At 38.1% G+C, this 22,219-nt stretch overlaps 1 protein-coding gene across 2 annotated transcripts in view; it reads right to left on the reverse strand.

The window, feature by feature from the left end:
• KCNQ5 (potassium voltage-gated channel subfamily Q member 5) overlaps positions 1–22,219 on the reverse strand; it is a 532,270-nt gene that overhangs the window by 77,963 nt on the left and 432,088 nt on the right. For both annotated transcript variants that reach the window (XM_019749337.3, XM_019749338.3), the window contains exons 4-6: positions 18,772–18,947; positions 18,373–18,498; positions 5,487–5,597 (exon numbers count right to left, since the gene is read on the reverse strand). In XM_019749337.3, the coding sequence (XP_019604896.3) occupies positions 5,487–5,597; positions 18,373–18,498; positions 18,772–18,947 (413 nt within the window). The remainder of the gene's footprint in view (positions 1–5,486; positions 5,598–18,372; positions 18,499–18,771; positions 18,948–22,219) is intronic.

The raw sequence follows: 22,219 nt of genomic DNA on the forward strand, positions 1-22,219 counted from the left end.
CTTTTTGATGTTGGCTCACCTATTCAGATTTTAGGGTTAGTAAAATTATATGCCACTCCTATGTTTATGTTAATTTTTTGGCTGGTTTGCTTCCTTCTGTACATCAACTTGATCTGCGAAAATTTCGGCCCTTTAAAATGTTGCCCTCTTTTCAGTTTGCTTTCGTCTAACATTGTGGAATCAAGATCTCAGCCTTGGGCTGGCTTTTGGAGCTTGTTAAATTCCATCTCTGGGCTTTGTCTGTAACTGTCTACTTTATTGGCATGGGACATGAGCTCTACTCCTTTCAAGTCTATGGAGTGTACTTGCTAGCTATAAATTATTAGCTTTTTATTAACCTTCAAGGAGTCTAACCCTTGGGTGAGAGATGGGGTGTCGGCTAAGTACTAAGTCAGTATTCATCACAGATAAGCAATGGTTGATTTTCTTTTCTTTATATCTTTAAAGTAGCTCAAAGATAGTATAGGCTGCCTGGCGAGGTGGTGGGTTTCTCATCTTTAGAGGTTTTAAGGCTCAGCTGGATGACTGCTTGGCTGAGATATTTTTGGGTTCTAGATAACCTTTAATCTTCCTCTTATCTTGAGAATCCACAATTCTAAGTCCATTTGTGACAGTAACCAGATAATAAGTAATGTGATTACAGTAGTCCCCTCTTTATTCACAGGTACATGTTCCAAGACCCTTAGTGGACACCTAAAACGCAGGTAGTACTGAACCCAAATGTACTATTTTTTCCCTATACATACATACCACTGATAAAGTTTAATTTATAAATTAGGAACAGTAAGAGATGAACCACAACAACAATAAAATAAAACAGTTACAACAATATTGTGTAATATGTTATGTGAATGTGGTCTTTCTTTTTCTCTTTCTCTCTCCCTCCTCTCTCTCTCTGATAACAGCTGATATGGAGAGGGCCACTGAGTGGCTAATGGGAGGGTAGCGTATGCAGTGTGGATGCTCTGGAGGAAGTCCCGGCAGAACTGAGCGCGAGGATGGGAGATTTCATCAGCTATATACTCAGAATGGCATATAACTGAAAACTGATGAATTGTTTATTTCTGGATTTTTCCATTTTAATACTAATCAAGGTTGACTGTGGGTAACTGAAACCACAGAAAGTGAAACCACGGGTAATGGGGGGGAACTATTGTATGTTTAAAATACAGTTGTATGATAATACTATTTGCTATTAATGAGCAATGTTTGACTCGATTACTAATTAGGAAAAATGACTGCATCATAAAATTAGAAATTATGTCATAGGTTCTGTTTTCCATCTCTTTTTCAGTGACTGTCTCATGCTAAGATCTTTTTCTCATACAGGTTGTGAGTACACAAACTAAACTTTATAAAAACCTGAACTGTATGATCTTGTTTTCAGATTTAAACAACATTTCCCTCCACTTGGAGGTTATAAATATGGCCCTCCATTTCCAAATCCAGATCAACTATAGGCATTTGTAACTCCTAATTTTTTCCTGCTATTTAAGATCACTTAGGAAAAATTTATTTATTTTCTTTTTAATGTCATTTTTCATAAAGTATAAACATGTAAGAGAATATGAAACATTGGAATGTATAGCATATAATTATACTATGTATTATGTATAATCCACTCAGATGGAGCACAATTCAGATTTGTAGATATTGAATGAACAGCAGTAACTACCATTTTGGAGCACTTAGTATGTGGATATGAGGTTCAGAGTTAAACCCCTTTTGGAAAATGAAGACAGACCCTATGTAGCATAAACTTAGCATCTGCCAAACAAACCACAATGTGCTGAAAGTCACATTGGCATTGCTTAGAAACATGTATTAGTTGCTGGTAAATGTTTGCTACATATCTCTTGCACCATACTGTACATTACAACAGTTATTAAGCCAGGTCTGCTTATCATGTCATTATGGCTCCATTCCAATTTTCTATCACCTCTCTTAGCACACAGCTCGGTGAACCTAAATGGAAGTTTATTAAAATAAAGTCTATTATGTTTATATACTTGTATATATACATATACATAACACACACAGATATTATTTGTGTGCCATCCCTTCAAATATTGACACCAATAGATACAAATTCTTAGAAATTGAGTTTTGTTTTAATCCATTTTCTAAGGTAATATGACTTACATTTTCAGGTTTTAAGTTTTAATACTATGCCAAGAAGTGCTACATAAACACCACATGGAAAGAAAACATGCTTTGGTAGCATTTAAAATATTTATCCCTGATATCTTCCAGATTAAATGAGCCTAATGTGTACCCCACACATGGCAAACAGACCAAACTGGAAGATACTCTTAGCAGGAACATCTAGCAGGAGGGAAGGAAGCATCCCAAAGAGAAGGGCCTGCCCCTCAGGCCAATGCCAGGAGCTGAAGCTGCCTCAGCAAGTTTGTAAGCTCAGCATGCAGTGGGCCTCAGGGAAAGAAACCCTGCAGTGGAGCTTGGGAAGGGTGGTTGGTCTGCATGACTCTTCAATGTACAGGAGAATCCTTCTACTTTGAGGGAAAGATGGGAAAAGGCGCTTCTCTTTCTTGGTCCTCAGGTTTCCTGGGTGGGAGAAACCTCAAACAGGGGTGGCCCAGAATCCACGTCTAACTTTCTTGGCAAAATGCCAATGTGCTCTCCTAAATTTCAATCAGACATGTCAGCTGGTGCGTGCACAAGACATAATGGCATTTCCAGCCACATATTTTTTTTTAAATTTTATTTTTTTAAGGACTATATGAACTATTTAGTCTTTCATTCAATATACAAGAACTCAGCATTTAATGTGAGGTTGCAGTAAAAAGACCCGTGGTAAAGTTTACTTTTCTTGGCATTGTTAGGGAATGTTCTGTTCTGTGAAAGCAACTTTTTTGATTTCCAACATGTATTAATTTAATTGCACATATAAAAATTTATAATCACTTTATCGGGAAAATTTTCCAAGAATGATTACTTAGTCTCTGATTTTGAACCTAACAGAGTGACACATGTTAACCTTCCTGTGATGCCCAGAGTTTCTTGATGGGGACCAGGTGTTTCTTTGTGCCGGAAGCAGCCAGCTCCCAGACGTGGGTTGACCCTAACACTAATTGGCCCTAGGTCTTTACTCATTTGGAACACTTTTTGTAGCTTGCTTCTTAGATTTTCTTTTCCTTCCCTTGTTAGTCTTTCACCATCTCTTCCTGTTGTCATGTTTGTTCTATCAGCCTACCTCAATATTTGTTGTTTATAATATTTAAAGAATTGTGAAACTAAGCTCTAAAGAATTGTGATAGCTAAGCTCATCAAAATTTTCTCTAAATTAAGAAAAGGTTATGTGTAGGTCTCAGGAGGCTCTCCTACGAGGACAGCACACATACTACTGCGATTTTAACAGCCTAGAGATTGCCTACTTCCCTGTTTGTAGTTTGTCACTGGATCATGGAGATTGTTACGTATGTGGCCTTAGGATTTGTATAAACACAAAAGCAGCAGGTATCTTGTGCCATTATTTTGGGAAAAAAGCCCAAGACTGCATTTTATTATTTATAAATTTATTTTCCTATAGGGAATTTGATTATTGATTGAATCTCGGCTATGTTTTAAATTATTGACATTGACAGATAAGTTGACTGAGTATGTGAGATGCTTTTTTGACGCTCCTTGATTTTGTCATTTTACAACAGAAAACACATATATTTAGGTTCATACAGAAAAAGGTGTTTTATTTTTTATTTTTTTATGACAAGCACTGGACTTACATTATCATGTAGGTCTTCACAAAATTTCTCTCAGCAAAATAATTCTTCCTCCACTATATTGATGGAGAAATGTACCCAAGGTTATTGTTATAGGCTGAATTGTGTCTCTCCAAAATTCACATGTGAGAGTCCTAATCCCTAATCCCTTAGAAGGGACCTTCTTTTGAGATAAGGTTTTCACAGAGGTAATCAGGTTATAATGAGGCCATTAGGATGGGCCCTAAATCAATATGGCTGGTGTCTTTAAAAGAGGAAATTTGGACACAGACATGTACAGAGGGAAGACGATGTGAAGACTCAGGAAGAAGACCACCTACAAACCAAGGAAAGAGGCCTGGAATACATCCTTCTCGCATAGCCCTCATAAATAACCGACCCTGCCAGCTCTTTGATTTTGGACTTCTAGCCTCCAGAGACAATACGTTTCTGTTGGTTAAGCCACCCAATCTGTGATAACTTGTTACAGCAGCCCTATGAAACTAAACTAGTCATATAGATAGTCTGTTACAACAATAGAATTTACAATGGGGTCTAATGCTCATGCTTCTGCATGGTGTTTTCAGTCTCTTCTCTGTGACCTAGTGTCTGGGACAGAACGAGCTGGTCAATCTGGAGTTGGGCAGTGGCCATGGGAAGGATAAGCACATCCTCTGCACTCATTCATAGGCACAGAAGGAGCCCCGCGAGTTCAGGGCTGTGGTATGAAAATCCCCACTGCCTTGACTCCCCTTGGAGGGGTGATCTGGGGGTCTCTACTTGGCAGACACTGTGCGGTGAGTCAGTTCATGTCTAGAGCAAGACTGGGGCTATTGTTCCTTAAGCATGACTGCTGCCACTGCTTTAAAAAGTTTTTTGGGGGCGGCCGGTTAGGTCAGTTGGTTAGAGCACAATGCTTATAACACCAGGGTTGCCAGTTCGATCCCCGCATGGGCCAGTGTGAGCTGTACCCTCCACAACCAGATTGAAACAACTACTTAACTTTGTGCTGATGGGTCCTGCAAAAGCACACTTAAAATAAATAAAAGTTTTTTAAAAAAACAACTCTTTTTTTGTTGGCTCTGTTCCCCCACGAGTGGTGGCCTGAACAAAAGTGAGAGCTTGTGGATTGAGGCAATTTGTAATATTTTGACCAATTTCCTTTAAAGAAACAAGAGGAGAAAATGATCAGAAAGACAAGCTTCAACCATTAAAGAGAAAATAATCAGAAGCTTAGGAGAAGATAAATGTGCTCTTCATTCTGATAAGATGCAGAAACTGCTCATTATGAAAAATCAATGATGATGACACAAAGAATAAATCATCTGACACACTGAAAACTCTTTAAGGTCATATGATTTTCACTCAAATGGGTCTGAAGAGGCAAATACTCCACTTGTGCCCATCCATCTCTTCAGTAGCACACATTATAAACCAAATTGGAGTGATCAGTTTAAAAATAAATCATTGTCTTTATAAAGATTCTAATGTATTTGTAGCATGTTGCCTGAAAGGTGATGCCATCTGAATTACTATTTGGTCATAAAGATCTAGCTGGTATAAAACTCTCAGGTTTAGCATCTCCAAGGGAAGAGTATATTTTATAAATTATCCACATAGATATATGTAGAAAAGTCAACATTATATCAGAAAAATTATGTTTGTAAATGATATAGATATGTTCTCGGGCATATGAATTGTGAAAACTCACACTAATAAACCTCTAAGATCTTATTTAAACTGCTTTGTTTTTGCAAAGATACTCACGGCAGGAAGTGCAAAGAAAGAAATGCCGAGGAGCGCAAAGCCTGCAGAAAGCAATCTTCCCAGCCAAGTTAGGGGAGTTTTGTCTCCATAGCCAATCGTTGTCAATGTAATCTAAAAACAAAATAAATAGAATGTGCAGCTTAAGTACGTGAATGTTAGGACCTATGAACAGGAGGCAAAGCAACGTTTCCACTAAATCATTCTTCCACAAGACTTGTTGGCGCATTTTATTACTGTGCTTTAATTTTCCATGACGCATAACAGAACTTCTCTTTGTTTAAGATAGGGAATAACCTACATACTTGTTTCTCCCTTATAACACAATTTTCCATCTTTTTAAAGTGTATTCAAAGAAAGGTTATTTAAGTAAGTGGATAACCATCAGTGATACAGAAATGATAGCACCACGGATTTAGGACTCGATCAGTACACAAAGCAATTATTTACGTTAATTATGGCTGTCCATTTATTATCTTGGCAGGCACTTCCTGAAGTTCTCGTGCATGCAAGGTACGTGTTATGATTTGTAGTGGAACAAAAACTAGAGGTACACAGTTCTTGTCCTAGGATATTTATGGCATAAGAGGGGAGAAATGTCACACACAAATCATTAAAACACAAAATAGAGCAAGACAGGTATTATGATGGATGCACAATTAATCTGCCAGGGGAATTCAGAAAACAGATTATTACTGGCTTAGAGGGGTTGAAGAGGTTTTATTGGGGAGATGTCATCATACTAAGGCTTTGAAAGAGGAGTAATATTTTGAGAGGCAGAGATGACAGAGGGTGATCTGGAGTGGGCTGGGGGATCAGGTGACCAGCTACACAGCACTGAGGACAAATAGGCTAAGTTCTAAAAAGTCTAAGTTGTTCATTTGAGCTGCAGCCTGGTGGGTCTGAAGAGGATTAGTGAAAGAGGAGGTTAACTAGATATGCTAAAGCTGGATCAGGGAGTGTCTTTGAAAAATGATAATTAGATCATGTCTCTTCCCTGGTCAAACTGCTCCAGAGGTTTCCCAAGCCACTTAGGAGTTCTAACTCCTCTCCAGGGCCTGTGATCCGGCAGAATGATGGGGCAATTGAATTGGAACAGTGGCAACAGTACTACGTGGTAGTGGAGAATAAAGAGACGTGTTTAGGAAGTTCAGTAGAAATACATTTATTGGTTATCTGGGAGCAAGGACTTGACAATTTCAAGCGGAAGATGGCCGCACCATAAACAAAAATATAACGAGAAAGAGAAGGCTTTGGAGCAAAGATGAAGTTTGGTTTTGCAAAGAAGGGTTTTCAGAATGTCAGTCTGACTCTGATCTAGAAATGTTGAGCAGGAAACTGAGATTGAGAGGCTGAATCTTTGAGAGAGATTGGGTTTGGCATGAGATTTGGGTTTTGGAATCAGGTCCAGGGTTATTTATTCCCACTCATTTTGGGAATAAATGAGATTGCAGAGCATTCCACAAAGGGGTCCAAAGACACCTCAGGAAACACAGACATTTAAAGAATAGAAGAAAAAGGAAAGCCAGAAAAGAATAAATTTTTTAAAAATTAGGAGAAGTAGGAATGGGTTACGTAAACAGAAACTCAATGGAGAAGAGAGTTTCACAAAGGACCAGGTGATACCTGCTGTCACAGGCTCATAGATAACAAGAAGAATGAGGACTGAGAAAATATATTGGATATGGAGATGGGTGGTCACTGGTGATTTCTAAGAAATTGGTTGCTTTGGTCATACCATCTTATCTGGGCTTTGAAGGACGGGTAACATTTTGAGAAGCAGAAATGATAGAGGGAGATAAACTCCATGAAGCCAGACCTTTCAGAAGCATTCCACTCAGCTGACCACCCCTTCTTAGACTCTCTTCTTTCCTCACTTCCATGGGTTTCCCTTTATATCTTTGGTGGCTCCTCTTATGTAGCCCCTCCTTCTCTAGTCAACCTGTATTGGATTCCTACGGTTTGGTTCGGTGTCTTTTTCTGTTTTTAAAAATTCTATTTTCCTCAAACTTTCCTTTCTCTTCTAGCTCCTCTATTTTTTTCTCTTCCCAGGTGGTCTTAAATGTTCTCATGGATTTAAATACCATTTTTAAGCTGAGCACACCAAATTTTACTACCAGGCTAGACCACTGTTCTGAGCTCCAGATCCATAATATGTGGTTGATATTTCTTTCTTTCTTTCTTTCTTTCTTTTTTAAATTTTATTAGTTTCAGGTGCACAAGACAAAGCAAAACTTAGACGTTTATCATTTATATCCCTCACACTGTGTGAACCCCCCTGCCCCCATCCACTATCCCTCTGGCATCGCACAGAGCCAATACATTTCCTGTGGTTGATATTTCTATTTGGATGTTGCACATGTTTAAACTTAACATGTTTAAAATAGAACTCTTGTTTCTCCCTAACCTGTTACTCCCTCAAATGTATCCCCTCCCACCTGAATCCAGAGCTCCGCCATTTAGCCAGCTGCTCGTGTCAGAAGGCTCAGAGTCATCTTAATGGCTCTGTTCCCTCACTCCCCTCATTGAATCTCGGCAAGTCCCATTCATTTTATCTCCCAAAGATATTGCAAATTCCTCCCCTTCACTCTATCTCACATTCAGGGACCATGGTAGACCAGGCCACTGCAGCAGTCTCTTAATTGCTCTTGCCTCCCTCCAGTTTCTTCTCCACACATTTGCAAGGGGCATCATTTTCTTATTGCCCTGTAACAATAACTTCAATGGCTCCTCTTTGAATTCAGAATCATTTCTAAGCTCCTAACTATGGCCTACATGATCCGGTCTCCGCCTGTCTCCTCAAGATCATTCTGACTTCACCCTCGCTCACTGCATTTTAAACACAGTGTCCTTTCAGCTCCTCAAAAAAGCCAGATTATTTCTGCCTCAGGGCCTCTGCACATCCTGTTCCCTCAGCCAGAATTGCTCTTCTCCTTACTCTTCCCTGGGCTCCTTCTCATCCTTCTGGTCTTTCCCCCAAATATCCTGCTGTCAGAGAGGCCTTCCCTACCCACTTGGTCTACAACAGCACCTCTGGTCATCTCTATTTCAGATCCTTGTTTCTTAATGTCACCTGTCATTAGTAGTATGCTGTATTTTTCTTTGGTGGACGGGTCCTTATGTCCTTTATGAGAAGGAGGAACCATGTCTTCATTCTGTTTTCTCCTTAATTTCTAGCATAATGCTTGCCACGAAGTAGAAGGAACTCAATGAAATATTTAGTAAATCAATCAAGTATCCTTTCAATATTATTGGTGACAAATGGAATGAGAGACATAGGGCAGGAGCTCCCTGAAATCTCTGACATGAGGGGAGGCTTTCTAGGATGTATTTGTGCATGTGTCCAGAGAGGATGAAATGGAAAAGGAAGGGGTGGTGGTTTTACGATGGGTTAAGGTACCCGAGGAGGCAGAGGAAACAGGATCAAGGGTACAGTTGAAGGGGTTAGCCTTGGCAGTGTGAAAGGACACCTCTTCCACTGCGGGGGGAAGATGTGGACACAGTGTGAATGGAGGGCAGGGCTGGGAATGCTGAGTCCGTTCCCTTCCATTCCAGTGAAAGAGAGGGCAGGATCTTCTGTGGGGAGTGAAAGGTTTTGTGGGGCTCTGAGGGTGTGTGAGGGTGTCAAATACAAGTCAACAAGGGGCCTACTGTGCAGAGGAAGCTCATTCAAGTTTGGAGAGAGGGACTTTGTAATAGAACCTAGTCACCAAATTAATCAAATGCCACTGGCAATATCAGTAGGGTGTTCTCAAAGGAATTCCTTAGAATTGCAGCAAAAATCTTCTGGCTCAATTTTATTACTGGTTCCTAATCTTAAATATGTGGAAACGATTATAATGTACTATAATTTTCCTGCAAAATTGCTTAATCCTTTTACGGCAGTTTATTAATAATAATAAAAACCTGAAGGAGAAATTTCATGGTTTGGTCACAGCAATAATGTTACATTTCACAGTTTGCTTTATATTCTAATAATACACTTGAGTTATTCTCCTTGGACCGGTGCTCAGAGAGTGGGTTTTAAACTACTGCCTCTAATTCCGAATGATAAGATGCAGCCAAGTGACAACGTACTCAGTGTTTTATTCTGAGAATACCTGTTCTCTCTCATTCCGAGGGTTGCCCTTTCTCTTACAGGGGTTTGTGGGAGAGAAGAGAGTATTGTGAACTCTGAGAGCAGCACCCTGGAGGCTCTCTGGGGGCAGCAAAGACTCTGCCCACCTCCTCCGTACTCTGGTTCAGGCTTCTGGATGGTCGCTTCTTACCACGTGCAGGGGACTGAAATGACCAGCAGCTCCACGGGGTGCAGCAACTTCCTCCACTCTGATTTCAAAGTCAAAGTTTCTCAAGGTGTTACTTGGTTGAAAGCATGGGGGTCTTCTATTGCCAGGCTAAGTTTGGGAAGGATCTGGCAACATGGGGGCAGTTTCGTCTCTCTCCACATCAGGGAGGGGTTTGGTGGGGGGGTTTCCTGGGTGCGTCATTTCACTTTTTGTGGCTGATAGGGGACCACTAGGCTTCCTGAGGTGAAAGAGAGGTAGCAGCAGAGATGATATTTTGGCATTTCTAAGATAAACACAATAAAAAGATGTGAGCCTTCTCGATGAATTCACACTGGCTTGAGCTAGCTGTCAATTCTCTAAGGCAATGACTGGCTGCATTTGATAAATCCATCCTTAGATGAGGCTTGCATAGATGGTCATTGATTTTTCTGGACTTTTAGGGCAAGCTGTCCTGGAAGTACCAGTGTGTCTCCTTGGAACAGTACAACCACATAATGTTTCTTTGCTTTTCCTGGCACCTGGAAGGCTCTGCTAATGGTTATCAGCAGGCCCTTTGTGCACGAACTGAGTAGCAGAAGCCCTCTTGGTGCCGCTTCTCCCCCACTTGTGCTAAACAATAAACCCATTTTGGGCTTCTAGAAATCTCGTGAATCTTTCCATGGCTGAACTCAGTAATGATTAGTTTCTTTTGGATCTAAAGTTAGAGAAATGTATGCTCACGCAGGACCCCAAAGACACACCAGCTCTTCAGGGAGCTCCTGGAACAGCAGCTTTTTCAGGGAACCTTAAGCAGTGGCATATGTGACCTTCAGGGCATTGGAGGAAATCACGCCTGGAGGAAATTGACTATACTGGGCATAATTCCATTTCTGACCTTTTTCCAGAGCTTATAAGAGATATGCTAGTTAACATATGCTGGATAGATTAAATTTTAAACATTTATTTATGTATTTATTTATGCCCTTGTTTATTTATTATTGTTTCCTACTCATTGACTTCTTTTTTTATTTCCCAGCAATTTATTTGGCACAAGTTTCTTGTGGGAATTATAATAAATTCACTAGCCAATAGCACACAGGATAATATATCTTAATAAACCAGATAAAGACACAACACTTACACTCTAAACAAATTCCAGATGAATCACAGCATTGTTCCAGGCAAGGGGAGATGAGAGGAATAAAGTCCAAATTGTCACAGAGGTATAGCTTTATATACACTATGCATTGATGTTTGACTACGGTGTTTATGTTGTCATTGGAAAGGTGATGAAACTTTGCACTTGCTTTTAAAAATTAAAAGATAAATATAACACATTTCTAGCATCTCTTTCAGTGCAGTTTTCACGCAGAGCAATACTCTCATTAAGTGAGAGGATGCCATTTATCACCCACACTTATGACCTGCGTGGAAGCCGGCAGATGCATCACGGGCTGTAGCCCGACAGACAGACCAGGCCCTGAGAGCGAGGGGCCCGCTGCCGTCTGTCGCTCCGCCTCCATCAGCCTCAGAAAACCCAGTAGCCTGGTGCTGCCTCCAGCGGGATCATTTACTTAGAGGTGACTTGGCAGGTGGGAACAGCTCAAATAAACGTTTGCCCCCATATTCCATCTGCTCAACTGCAGTCATGAAGGTGAGAAAATATATTTTCTGAACATCTGTGGGTTGCAAATATTGGCACAGAGGTGTAGGTATTTGTAGTAACAAAGTCTGAGGTGCACCGGAGGCACCTTAGTGTGTTCAGCCACCAAGAATTCTGCTTCAGAAAGAGTACTGCAAACTGAATGCAGATTCTGGTTTTATTTTTTATGGGATGGTAGAGGCTGTGGTCAGATTATAACTTAGGCATCAGTTAGGTTACAGTTATTATTATTATTATTATTATTATTATTATTTTTAAATAGCAGAATTAATTCCAGACCAGGAGATATAAATCCTTCCTCTTTCCTTCTAGCAAAAAATCAACAAAATATTTATTGGTTTGATTTTGGGAATTCAATTACGAATACTAGCTTACAGCTAATGAATTCGTGGAACAAGTTTATGTACTATTTGGAGATTTCCACAGTACAGTATAATTTCCCCATCAGGGGGTCCTTTAAGGAGGATGATTCACATTGGCACTTTGTCAAAAATCTGCTCTCTTCTCCCTCTCCCTGTTCTCCTCTCATGTCTTCCTCTCCCTTCTCTTCTCTCCTTGCCACTTCCTGAGCACTTGGTTTCAGGTAGTGGGTAGTTATAGAACCTGTACAGTTAATTTTGAAATTTGGTCACCTTGGATGAGTAGATCAGAAAGGTTTCAGTCTTTAGACATCAGAAACTCCTGTGGTGGTGGCATCGTATAATTTGGGTTCTGCTGTGGCAGGTAGCTCAGGGCATTAGCATCCTACATTGTTCTTCCAGGCTTGTGGTCAGATATGTAATGATAGTAGCAACTAACATTTGTCTAGTGCTGGATAAAGCACGTCTATGTGTCCTAATCTGATTTAATACACACAGCGACTTTGTGTTTGGATAATATTGTTATTACCATTTTACAGAGATGTTAAATGATTGCTTAATATTACATCCCCATTAAATCATAATGATAGGGCTGGAACCCAGGTCTCCTGACTATAATTCTGTTATCTTCCACACAGTGTGTGCTCAATGCTTATGGAATAATACCGAGTAAAAGTGTGCAGAGCCATGTGTGAGATGACATTATAAAAGGAACTGACTTCTTAGGACAGACTTCCCCAAAGAGGCTTATGACCAACGTCCTTCATGAATGCATGCCACTAAGGTAGGCATGGGACTTGCAGATGCTCGTAACAGCTAGGGTGTTTTGGTGGATAGCGGTTGGGGTTGTGTCTCAGGATATGCTTGGTAGTTAGTGTCCGTGAAGAGTTAGGAACTGGTGTATTGATCATTTCATGGCCAAGTAAAGCTTTGATACCATCAGGCAATGCTTTGGTAGCAAGAAACACTTGTTAACTTGTATTTAATGTACCAGCACTGAATCAGAAAACAACAGCTTGTAAGAGGCTGCAGGTAACATTTTTGTCTTGGTGAACCCAGTGTAAGGAGAGTTGATTCTTGGAATTATAGCTGGTATTATCAAGGACAACGGTATTTTTGTTCATTCCAAAAATTTACACCATTTCTTATTCTTAGATTTTGCAGTGGGATGAAACTCATGGCATATGTTTGTGCTGTGTGACCTGTTGAATGCGCAGTGCACTGCATGATACACAGAGCCTTCTACATTGTTTGCTTTGAGAAAGATTGTAAGATTTTCAGTATGAATTCCAGGACTACCTCTGGCTGATGGCGAATTCTTCTACACGCCTGAAGTCATCATTTCAAGCACATGGTCTTAGGTGGAGGTTGTATTCAGATGCTTACTTAAGAGTAGAGTTATACTCTGCTGCTGTATGCATGTTTAAAAAACCCATAACGCTACCTTCATCATATGAAGGCCTTTACCAGGTCATTACCAGAAAAAAATTACTTCAGGAAAACCTGATCTTAAGTTATTTCAGAACAAATCTAAAGCAAATCAAAAGGAGAAAGAAAATAATAACAGGAAATAAGATAATAAAAATAACTCCAGAAAAACTTGTTAAAAATTTATTTCAGAATAAACCTAAAGCAACTAAAAATGAGGAAAATAATAACAGGAAATAACATTAAATGGAACTCCACCCAACAATCAGAAGATCCTCTTTTTCCAGTAGCTTCTAGTGAGTTACCTCCCCTCGGCCCTCCTCCATTTCCTTTGTCACCAATTCCTCTTTTGTCACCACTTCAGAACCTAGAACATCTTTACATTGGAAACCCTAGTTCCCAAGTCCTTTCTGTAGCTAAGCTGTGGGTTTGCAATGAAGCATACAGCTATTTGTATTCCTTTTGTTATAAAGATATTTCCAACAAGAATTTACACTGGGGTAAAGACAGTTTATCCAATAAATGGTGCTGGGAAAACTGGACAGAGACATGCCAAAAAAAAAAAAAAAAAAAAAAAAATGAAACCAGAGCACCTTCTTACGCCATATGCAAGAATAAATTCAATATGGATTAAAGACTTAAATGTAACACCTGAAACCATAAAACTAGAAGAAAATATAGGAAGTAAATTTGCAGGCATTACCCTTTATAACATTTTTACTGATATATCCTCTTGGGCAAGGGAAGCAAAAGGAAAAATAAACATGTGGGACTATATCAAACTAAAAAGTTTTTTCACAGCAAAGGAAACCATCAATAAAACAAAAAGACATCCTACTGAATGGGAGAAGATATTTGCCAATGATACATGTGATAAGAGGTTAATACCCAAAATTTATAAAAAACTCATACAACTCAACACCAAAAAAACAAACAACCCAATTAAAAAATACGCAGAGGACATGAAGAGAAATTTCTCTAAAGAGGACATACAGATGGCCAACAGACATATGAAAAAATACTCAACATCACTAATCATTAGAGAAATGCAAATAAAAACCACAATGAGATATCACCTCACCCCAGTCAGAGTGGCTATCATTAATAAAATCAACAAACAAGTGCTGGTGAGGAAGTGGAGAAAAGGGAACCCTTATGCACTGTTGATGGAATTGCAGATTGGTGAAGCCACTATGAAAACAGTATGGAGGTTCCTTAAAAAATTGAAAATGGAACTACCTTATGACCCAGTAATTCCACTGCTGGTTATCTATCCAAAGAAATCCAAAACACTAATTTGAAAAAATAGATGCACCCCTATGTTTATTGCAGTGCTATTCATAATAACCGAGACATGGAAATAACTGAAATGCCCATTGACAGACGATTGGATAAAGAAACTGTGGTACATTTATACAATGTACCACATTGTACCTCCATTTATACAATGGAGTATTTCTCAGTCATAAAGAAGAACGAAATCTTACCATTTGCAACAATAGGGATGGACCTAGAGAATATTATGCTAAGTGAAATAAATCACACTGAGAAAGACAAATACCTTATGATCTCACTTATGTGTGGAATCTAAAGAACAAAATAAATGAGCAAACAAAACAGAAATAGACTCAGAGATACAGAGAAAAGAACTGATGGTTACTAGATGGGAGGGGGATAGAGATGGGGAAGAAGGCGAAGAAATTAGAAAGCACCAATTAGTACTCACAATATAGTCATGGGGATATGAAATACAGTATGGGGAATATAATCAATAATATTATTATAAAGATTATGTAGGGTGCCAGATGGGCACTGGACTTTTCAGGGGGATCACTTCATAGATTGTGTGGATCCCTGACCACGGCACTATACACCTGAGGCTGAAGTAGAATAGTATTGAATGTCAACTAGAATTAAATATCATGGGATGTAAAGTACAGCATAGAGAATATAGTCAATGGTATTGCAACAGCTATACATGATGTCAGAGGGGTAGTAGATTGGGAGGGGTTATCACTTTGTGAAGGATGTAAATGTCTAACTATTACATTGCTCTGTACATCTGAAACTAACTAACTAACTAAAAAAATTTCTATCTACCATCCACAACAGCAATGTCTACACCAAGAGTAGCCACCATCTTTGATTGGGCACTGGCTATGGTTTTCGTACCAGGCCCTTTAAATCCCTATCCCACTGACTCAATGAGCTAGGTACTATTATTCACTAGTATGGAATTGTTTTTAGAGACCAAAGTTCTTTGAATTGTTATTGGCTTTGAGCAATGCTGATCACACCACTGTATTCCTCCAAAAGTTCATCCTGGAAATAGCCCTCAGCATCTTAATGGAGGGAGTTCATTAGTTAATAATTTAGAATTCACTGGGATACTGTATTCCTGGATGACAAATTGCATTTTGACACTTAATGTTGATACTTTGGGCTTTTTTAATAAAGGAAATTTCCTTTTTTTCACCAAAGCTTAGCACTTAGAAATACTCAATTCAGGATGCTTTTATTTCCCTATTTATTCTGGATACTTCCATAGTAAGCAAGTGTCTGTTATATGCAACTTGGACAACTTTAACTAGAAAAGAAAGTATCCAACCATATGTTCCTTAAGGTTTTCATTAATACCTAATAAAAGGTATAGTATTCTAACTTTATTTTATTTCACACTAGAGACTTGGTATATGTTCTTCTTATAATGAATAGAAATAATAAGCCCTCTGTTTGATTTTTGTGTCTTTGTAGGCTTTGGAAAATTTCATTCAGGTGTCAGTTAATATCAACAAACCCACTGTGGATCAACAAGACCTTTTTTATCCCTAGAAACTTAAATGGCTTAGAAGATTTTTACTCTCATATTCAAGATCAGATTTTTTTTCTTAAAAAAAAAAAAAAAAAAAAAAAAAAAGACATAATTAGCCCATTCAAGGAACATGTTAAGTACAGGTTCAACTTCAGTCAAAATAAGCACTACTGAAATGGAAATCAATGAAAATATGTTGTTTCTCCCCTGAAAGTTACAGATATCACTTTTAAAAACCTTCTATTTGAGTTATTCTGGCAAAAGAAACCAGCTGGTGACTAACGGAGAGGTATATTAGGAGTTTCTCACACAGCAATTCTTATTAGTAATAAGGAGAAAAGGAAGACGAATGGAAAGGATAAAGAGCTGCTTGGCTAAACTCATCAACAACTGCATCTCAATGGGAAGAGGTGTTCCTGAGTGTCTCAGTAGTTAAATAGTTAGAATAATCAAAGAGATTCCTGAGTGTCTCAGTAGTTTAATAGTTAGAATAATCAAAGAGAAGCAAAAACTAAACTTAAATTCAAATTGTGCTTTGAAGGCTGGGATAATAAATTGTCTTTCTTTCACTGGCTAGAAAAGCCTCCTGTTTTCTCAGTTTAAACAGTTTATCCCACCATGAGTCATAGATTTTCATTAACTCTCAACAAATAAAAAGTACTTTAAGAATGCCAGATGACTGCCCTTTTTTGGGTTTTCCACTTTCATTCTTTCAAAATGTCCATTTTTGCTAGTGGGCATGGTGGAGACATGGAAATAACTGAAATGAGGGAAGGGGAGTTGGAAACCAAATTATGAAACGAACAGAATGCCTTGTTATCAGTGTCACATACTCTGACAATTTAAGAAAAAAATCTTAATCTTCAGGTGTACATTTCTGATTCTTACTCATTTTATTGCTGCTATACAACCAACAAATATATCAAGTTCTGTTCAATACAGTCCTGAAAAATTTCCTGTGACCTTGACAAGAGTTCTAGTTCCTGCTGATGAGGTTTTGATGAATAATGGAACAGTGCAACAACTGGTAACTTACCTATACTCTACAAAGTTAAAACAAACAAACAACTTATCAATGTTTTAATTACAGTTTAAGAAAATGATATATTTGTATTTTGGCAACAATCGAGCACTCAAGAAATATTACTGATGTTTTATGAGGGAACTTTGCTGGATCAAAGAGATGGGGAAACTCTTTAAACAATTATAAATTGTTGTATATTTTCACATAATACCTTTTTGGAATGTCTTAAAGAATAAAATAAAAACAAATACAGTGTACGCATTGCATAAAGCACTTCTTTATGCTGTGACATTCTTATTGGGCACATGTTTTAATAACTGTTTTTTAAATCGTTTACAATGTAGGGACATTTTTGCTTCCATGGAAAAAACTATGTTGTTTAGAGTACCCACGTCCAGGTTACTGAATTCTGACCTTGTGCGGCTCTGCATCCTTCATGGCCCTTGAGTTATTTTACAACTCTGTAAGTTGTAGACCACAAGTAGCAATGCAAAATAATTCTTGTCTATAGACATGTAAATAAATTCTGTCTAGTGGTGGCAGAATTTCTAATGGTGGCAATTAACTTCCCTCTCACACTGTGGAAGAAGCCACTTTTGCCTGTATTTGCACATTCATTCAATATTTCTGATCTTTATATGTTTCTGCTCTTTGGATAGTCCTTTGAATGCTTGTAACATCTTACTGGTTCCCTCATTAATACTTTTGTTGTAAATAACAACAAAAAAATGAGTGAAATAAAATCTTTAGCATGTGTTTATTTTCTTTCTATATATGAGAGTCGTGATTACTTTGTCTGGAAAACTATCCTTAAGTGAAAATATAAAGAAGGTTAGGTCTTTGAGTGGAAATTGTTGAAATGAGGTGTCATCTATAATCTCTGATTTCACAGATGGTTACCAGTCATTTCTTTTTCACTTTTTGTGCCATAATTTTACTCTTCCAACTTTCATTCAGCTACCATTACTTTTTTTTTTTTTTTTTAACATCAGATAAACTTTTTGATGAATGGCAACACCGTAGTTTAAATGTGTTCCACAAAGCTAAATCAAACAAACAAGCCTATCAACATTTTAACCACAGTTAAAAAATTATATATTTTTATTTTGGCAACAATCTAGTACTCAAGGATTACTACTAATGACTTATACATAATAAAACTTAACTTTGTTGAACCAAAGAGATGGGGAAACTCTGGACAATTTTAAGTGCTGTATATTTTCACATAACTCCGTTTAGGAGTTAATGTGTTTACTGAGACCACAGGAATCATTACACTGTATTCAAAGGAAAAAAATTCACAACATCCAATAAGTAAAAAAAGATTTTTATACTTACTGTGCCCCACCACAGAGCATCTGCATATGTAGAAAACTCTTTGTTGGCATCCTTCTCCACCAGATAGACGAGGAAAGATGAAAAAATAAGAACCAAAAATCCTATGTACCAAGCTGTGATTAATTCCTAGATAAAAAAGGAATGAACGATTTTTAGAGGGTGAAACATCTTTGAAAAACAAAAAAACCCCAAAAAATCCCATTCATGCTTCCATTTGTTCGACTACTTCCTGGATATTCATGACTTTTTAAATAATCCGTTAAACATACTGTGTCCCAAAATTGCTTTCACCAGTTTCTAAAATGCCTAAGTTTGTCTGTGATAGGTTTATCAATTATTACAGCAACCAATGAAAAAGTTTCAAAAATCTTATTCTGTAATTCAGAAAGCAAATCTTACCTTGCTGTGAGCATAAACCACTGAACCTAGCAATTTCCAAGTGCCTCCCCTTCGGTCCATGCGCACCATTCGGAGGATCTGTAGGAAACGGAGACTTCTGAGTGCGGACGTGGCAAAAATATTACCCTGAGTTTTTGCAGAAACAACTGCTATTGAAGCGATAAGAACAATGGTATCTGAAAGAAACAGGTTGAAATAGTCATAAGTAGCATGACGAGGCATTTTTATTCCTCAAAACAATATTTCAGAAAAGTTTACTTGGACCTACTTGAGGAACAAAGAACCAGATCTTGAACCCCCGCCCGGTGTAGTGTTACTTGGACTGTGTGATGACTGAACAGTGAGAAGACAGAGAACAGTACCTACTATTATTACCTTAGTTCTGGTCTCATGACCATTCTATGTGTTACCCATGCAATTCCGAACTGCTTACTATTTGACCTCCAACAAACTGGACAACGGCATTTGGAAAGTTTGGTGTACCAGGGAGCCTTCCACAACATTTCTGGTTTCATTAGCATGGGCCCTAACACCCCTGCTTCCTGACGGATGCCACAGCAGCATCATAGCCTTCCAGCCATGCAAGCGCCACTTGGTATAATCATGTCTCTTGTTTTCTTACCAAAGAAGCTTGTGGCTACTTTATGCAAAAAATTTCCTTATGTTGTGGAGTCTGCAGCTTTATATACTGTCTAACAAAGGCCTCAATTAAGCAATATATTCTAAGCTCTCTGCGTAGAGTACTCTTTATACCTGATCAGTCAATTATGTGTAAGTTTGGTACACTGATTAAATAACATATATGTTACAATAGAGTATGTCATTATACACACTGTGCATTGCACGGGAATGAATATTTAATGTTTGACATACTGGCATTTGGCTTAAAAAAATCTGCCCTTTTGAAAGCTAAAAAGAGAAAAAAATGCAGCTAATGAAAGCACAGAAAAGATAAAAGAGGACTTATTCCCTCTAAAGGTAAATATCTGAATGATGGGAAGAAGGCTTTGAGGTGGAAGATGTGAAGTGGGGATGAATGGTCTCCTATGGCAATTTTAAAATGAGTTAACTTGACCTTAATGTCCTCAGATAAATTTTCCTTCCTGCTTCAAGTAGACTGGGCCTTACTGGGAATCCACACTCCAAAGAGCAGTTTCAGTTCAGGGTGTTGCATTTATAATGTTTCTGTGATCCTTTGGATTAACTGCTATAAGAATGTGGAGTCATCATTCAGGTCTGCCCTCCTCCCTGCACTCAAAAAGCTCTTGTTAGGTGGCCAGTTGGCTCCGTGGTTAGAGTGCAGTGCTCATAACACCAGGGTCACCAGTTCGATCCCCACATGGACCAGTGAGAAACAACAACTTGACCTAGAGATGAGCTGCGCCCCCCACAATTAGATTGAAAAACAACGACGACTTGACATGGAGCTGATGGGTCCTGGAAAAACACACTGTTCCCCATATTCCCCAATTAAAAAAAAAGAAAAAGAAAAAAAAAGAAAGCTCTTGTCTCCCAGTGTGGACTGAGAAATCTTCTGAGTCACTCTCTTGCTGCCCCTTTTGGGTCAGATCTTGGAGGGAGAAGGTCAGTGGATGGCTGTGCAAACGTCAGCTGAAAGACCTTTTCAATCAGATCTGAACGCTATGTGACTTTGTGGGTACACAGAGAGCCACAAGTACATCCTTGAGTTACTGCTCTCTGCAGCTGTTGAAAACGAGAAGAAACTACATGTCGTATCAAAGACACCAAAGACACTATATGAGTGAATAAAAGCCAGTTGCAAAGCAGTATGTACGATGTGATCTTATTTTAACATATAACATACACAGATTATTACCATTAATTATCTCTAGGGGTAGAGAATGTACGATGTGATCTTATTTTAACATATAACATACACAGATTATTACCATTAATTATCTCTAGGGGTAGAGAGTTGGGTGTGTATATGGATAAATAGGCTTTTCACTTTCTAAGTTATTAATTTCTCTAATGTTGGAATTTTATAACAATGGTTATGTCTTTTGAGATCACAAAAAAAAAACCAACCTTCAAAAAAGAGATTAGTATGAAACATCTCTTGGTTTTCATCATTTGTAGGCTTTTACACCTGAGACAAGTGGTTTATAGACAAAGAGATATTCCACATATGGCCCTGCTGGATATATATTTGCTTTTATTTTTCATTGTAATCCTGCTTCCTCCTAACTGTAAAAAGGAAAGAAAAATGTACAATACTTCATTTACTATGTTACAATATTAGAAATACTAGAAATAGTAAATGACTAGTTGGGGTGCAGAAAATACAGCACTTAAAATTTAGTATATGCCTGCATTTTCTTTAGTTCTAAGTGTTTTACAAACATTATGTTACTTAATTCTGTAACAACCATGTTGATTAAGTATTCTACAGATCCCATTTTACAGATGAAAAAGGTGAGGGACAAAAAGCATATATATTGTATTAGTGTAAAAAAAAATCAGCTATAGATCTGTTATACTACAGCACAAAAATTATGCTATAAATTTAGTTTATTAGAGAAAACCTAGACAATGTAAAAGGAACACTGGTATTTTGAGGCAACTTAAAAAATTATGCACACAGTGAATCATAATATGAATGTTTGAAGTCACAAAATATGTAACGGTAACTACAGATTTGATTTAATATCCTCCTTGTAATTCAGATCAGAAGACAAAGTGGAAGTTCAGTAAAATTAAATCATAAATGAGCAACCAAATGGCAATCCATGAATGCATTCACAAAAATGTTTCTGGTTGGGTTACAGTCATCCACTGGGATTTTTCTGTGAGTACCTTCTAGAATATTTCCTAGGTTAATATTTATGAGTAATCTTTACTTTTATTTATGTATTTATTATTTTTGTAGTCCATTACTTTATGGAACGGAGGTTCCACAAAGTTGGATACTTGTATCCCAAGTGCCTAGAACAGTGCCTGAAACATGGTAAGCACTCAATAAGTATTTATAGAATGAACTTAGATTAATAAACACTTAAACGTAGCTTTGTCCTTTTATCACATCAGTGACTAAATAACTGGAATATCAATCTAAAATACTCTTTAATCATGTCAATATTTAGCACTGAATTAAAATGCAGCATAATAATTTATAGCTGTCATTCATTAAAGTTTATAAAAAGTTAATCTCACTAAGATTTACTTTCCGTAATATTGGGTAGGGGCAGTCTTTACAAATGGTAACATAGATGGCTCCTGAACTCCACTACTCCTGCAGACACACGAAATGAACAGCTACCCATAGAGGAATTCCCTTTTAAAGAAATACAGAAACTAGCTGAGGGACTCCTACACAGCAAGTAAATTAGAAAATATCCACATCTAAATGGGTAGGAGAGGTTGAAACACACTCTTGTCCTAAACCCCACTCCCAGTACAATGCCATATAATCAGGAGGGAACACCCA

The sequence above is a fragment of the Rhinolophus sinicus genome, chromosome 2, assembly GCF_057876585.1.
Source record: "Rhinolophus sinicus isolate RSI-liver-muscle chromosome 2, RSI-T2T, whole genome shotgun sequence".
Lineage (NCBI taxonomy): Eukaryota > Metazoa > Chordata > Mammalia > Chiroptera > Rhinolophidae > Rhinolophus > Rhinolophus sinicus.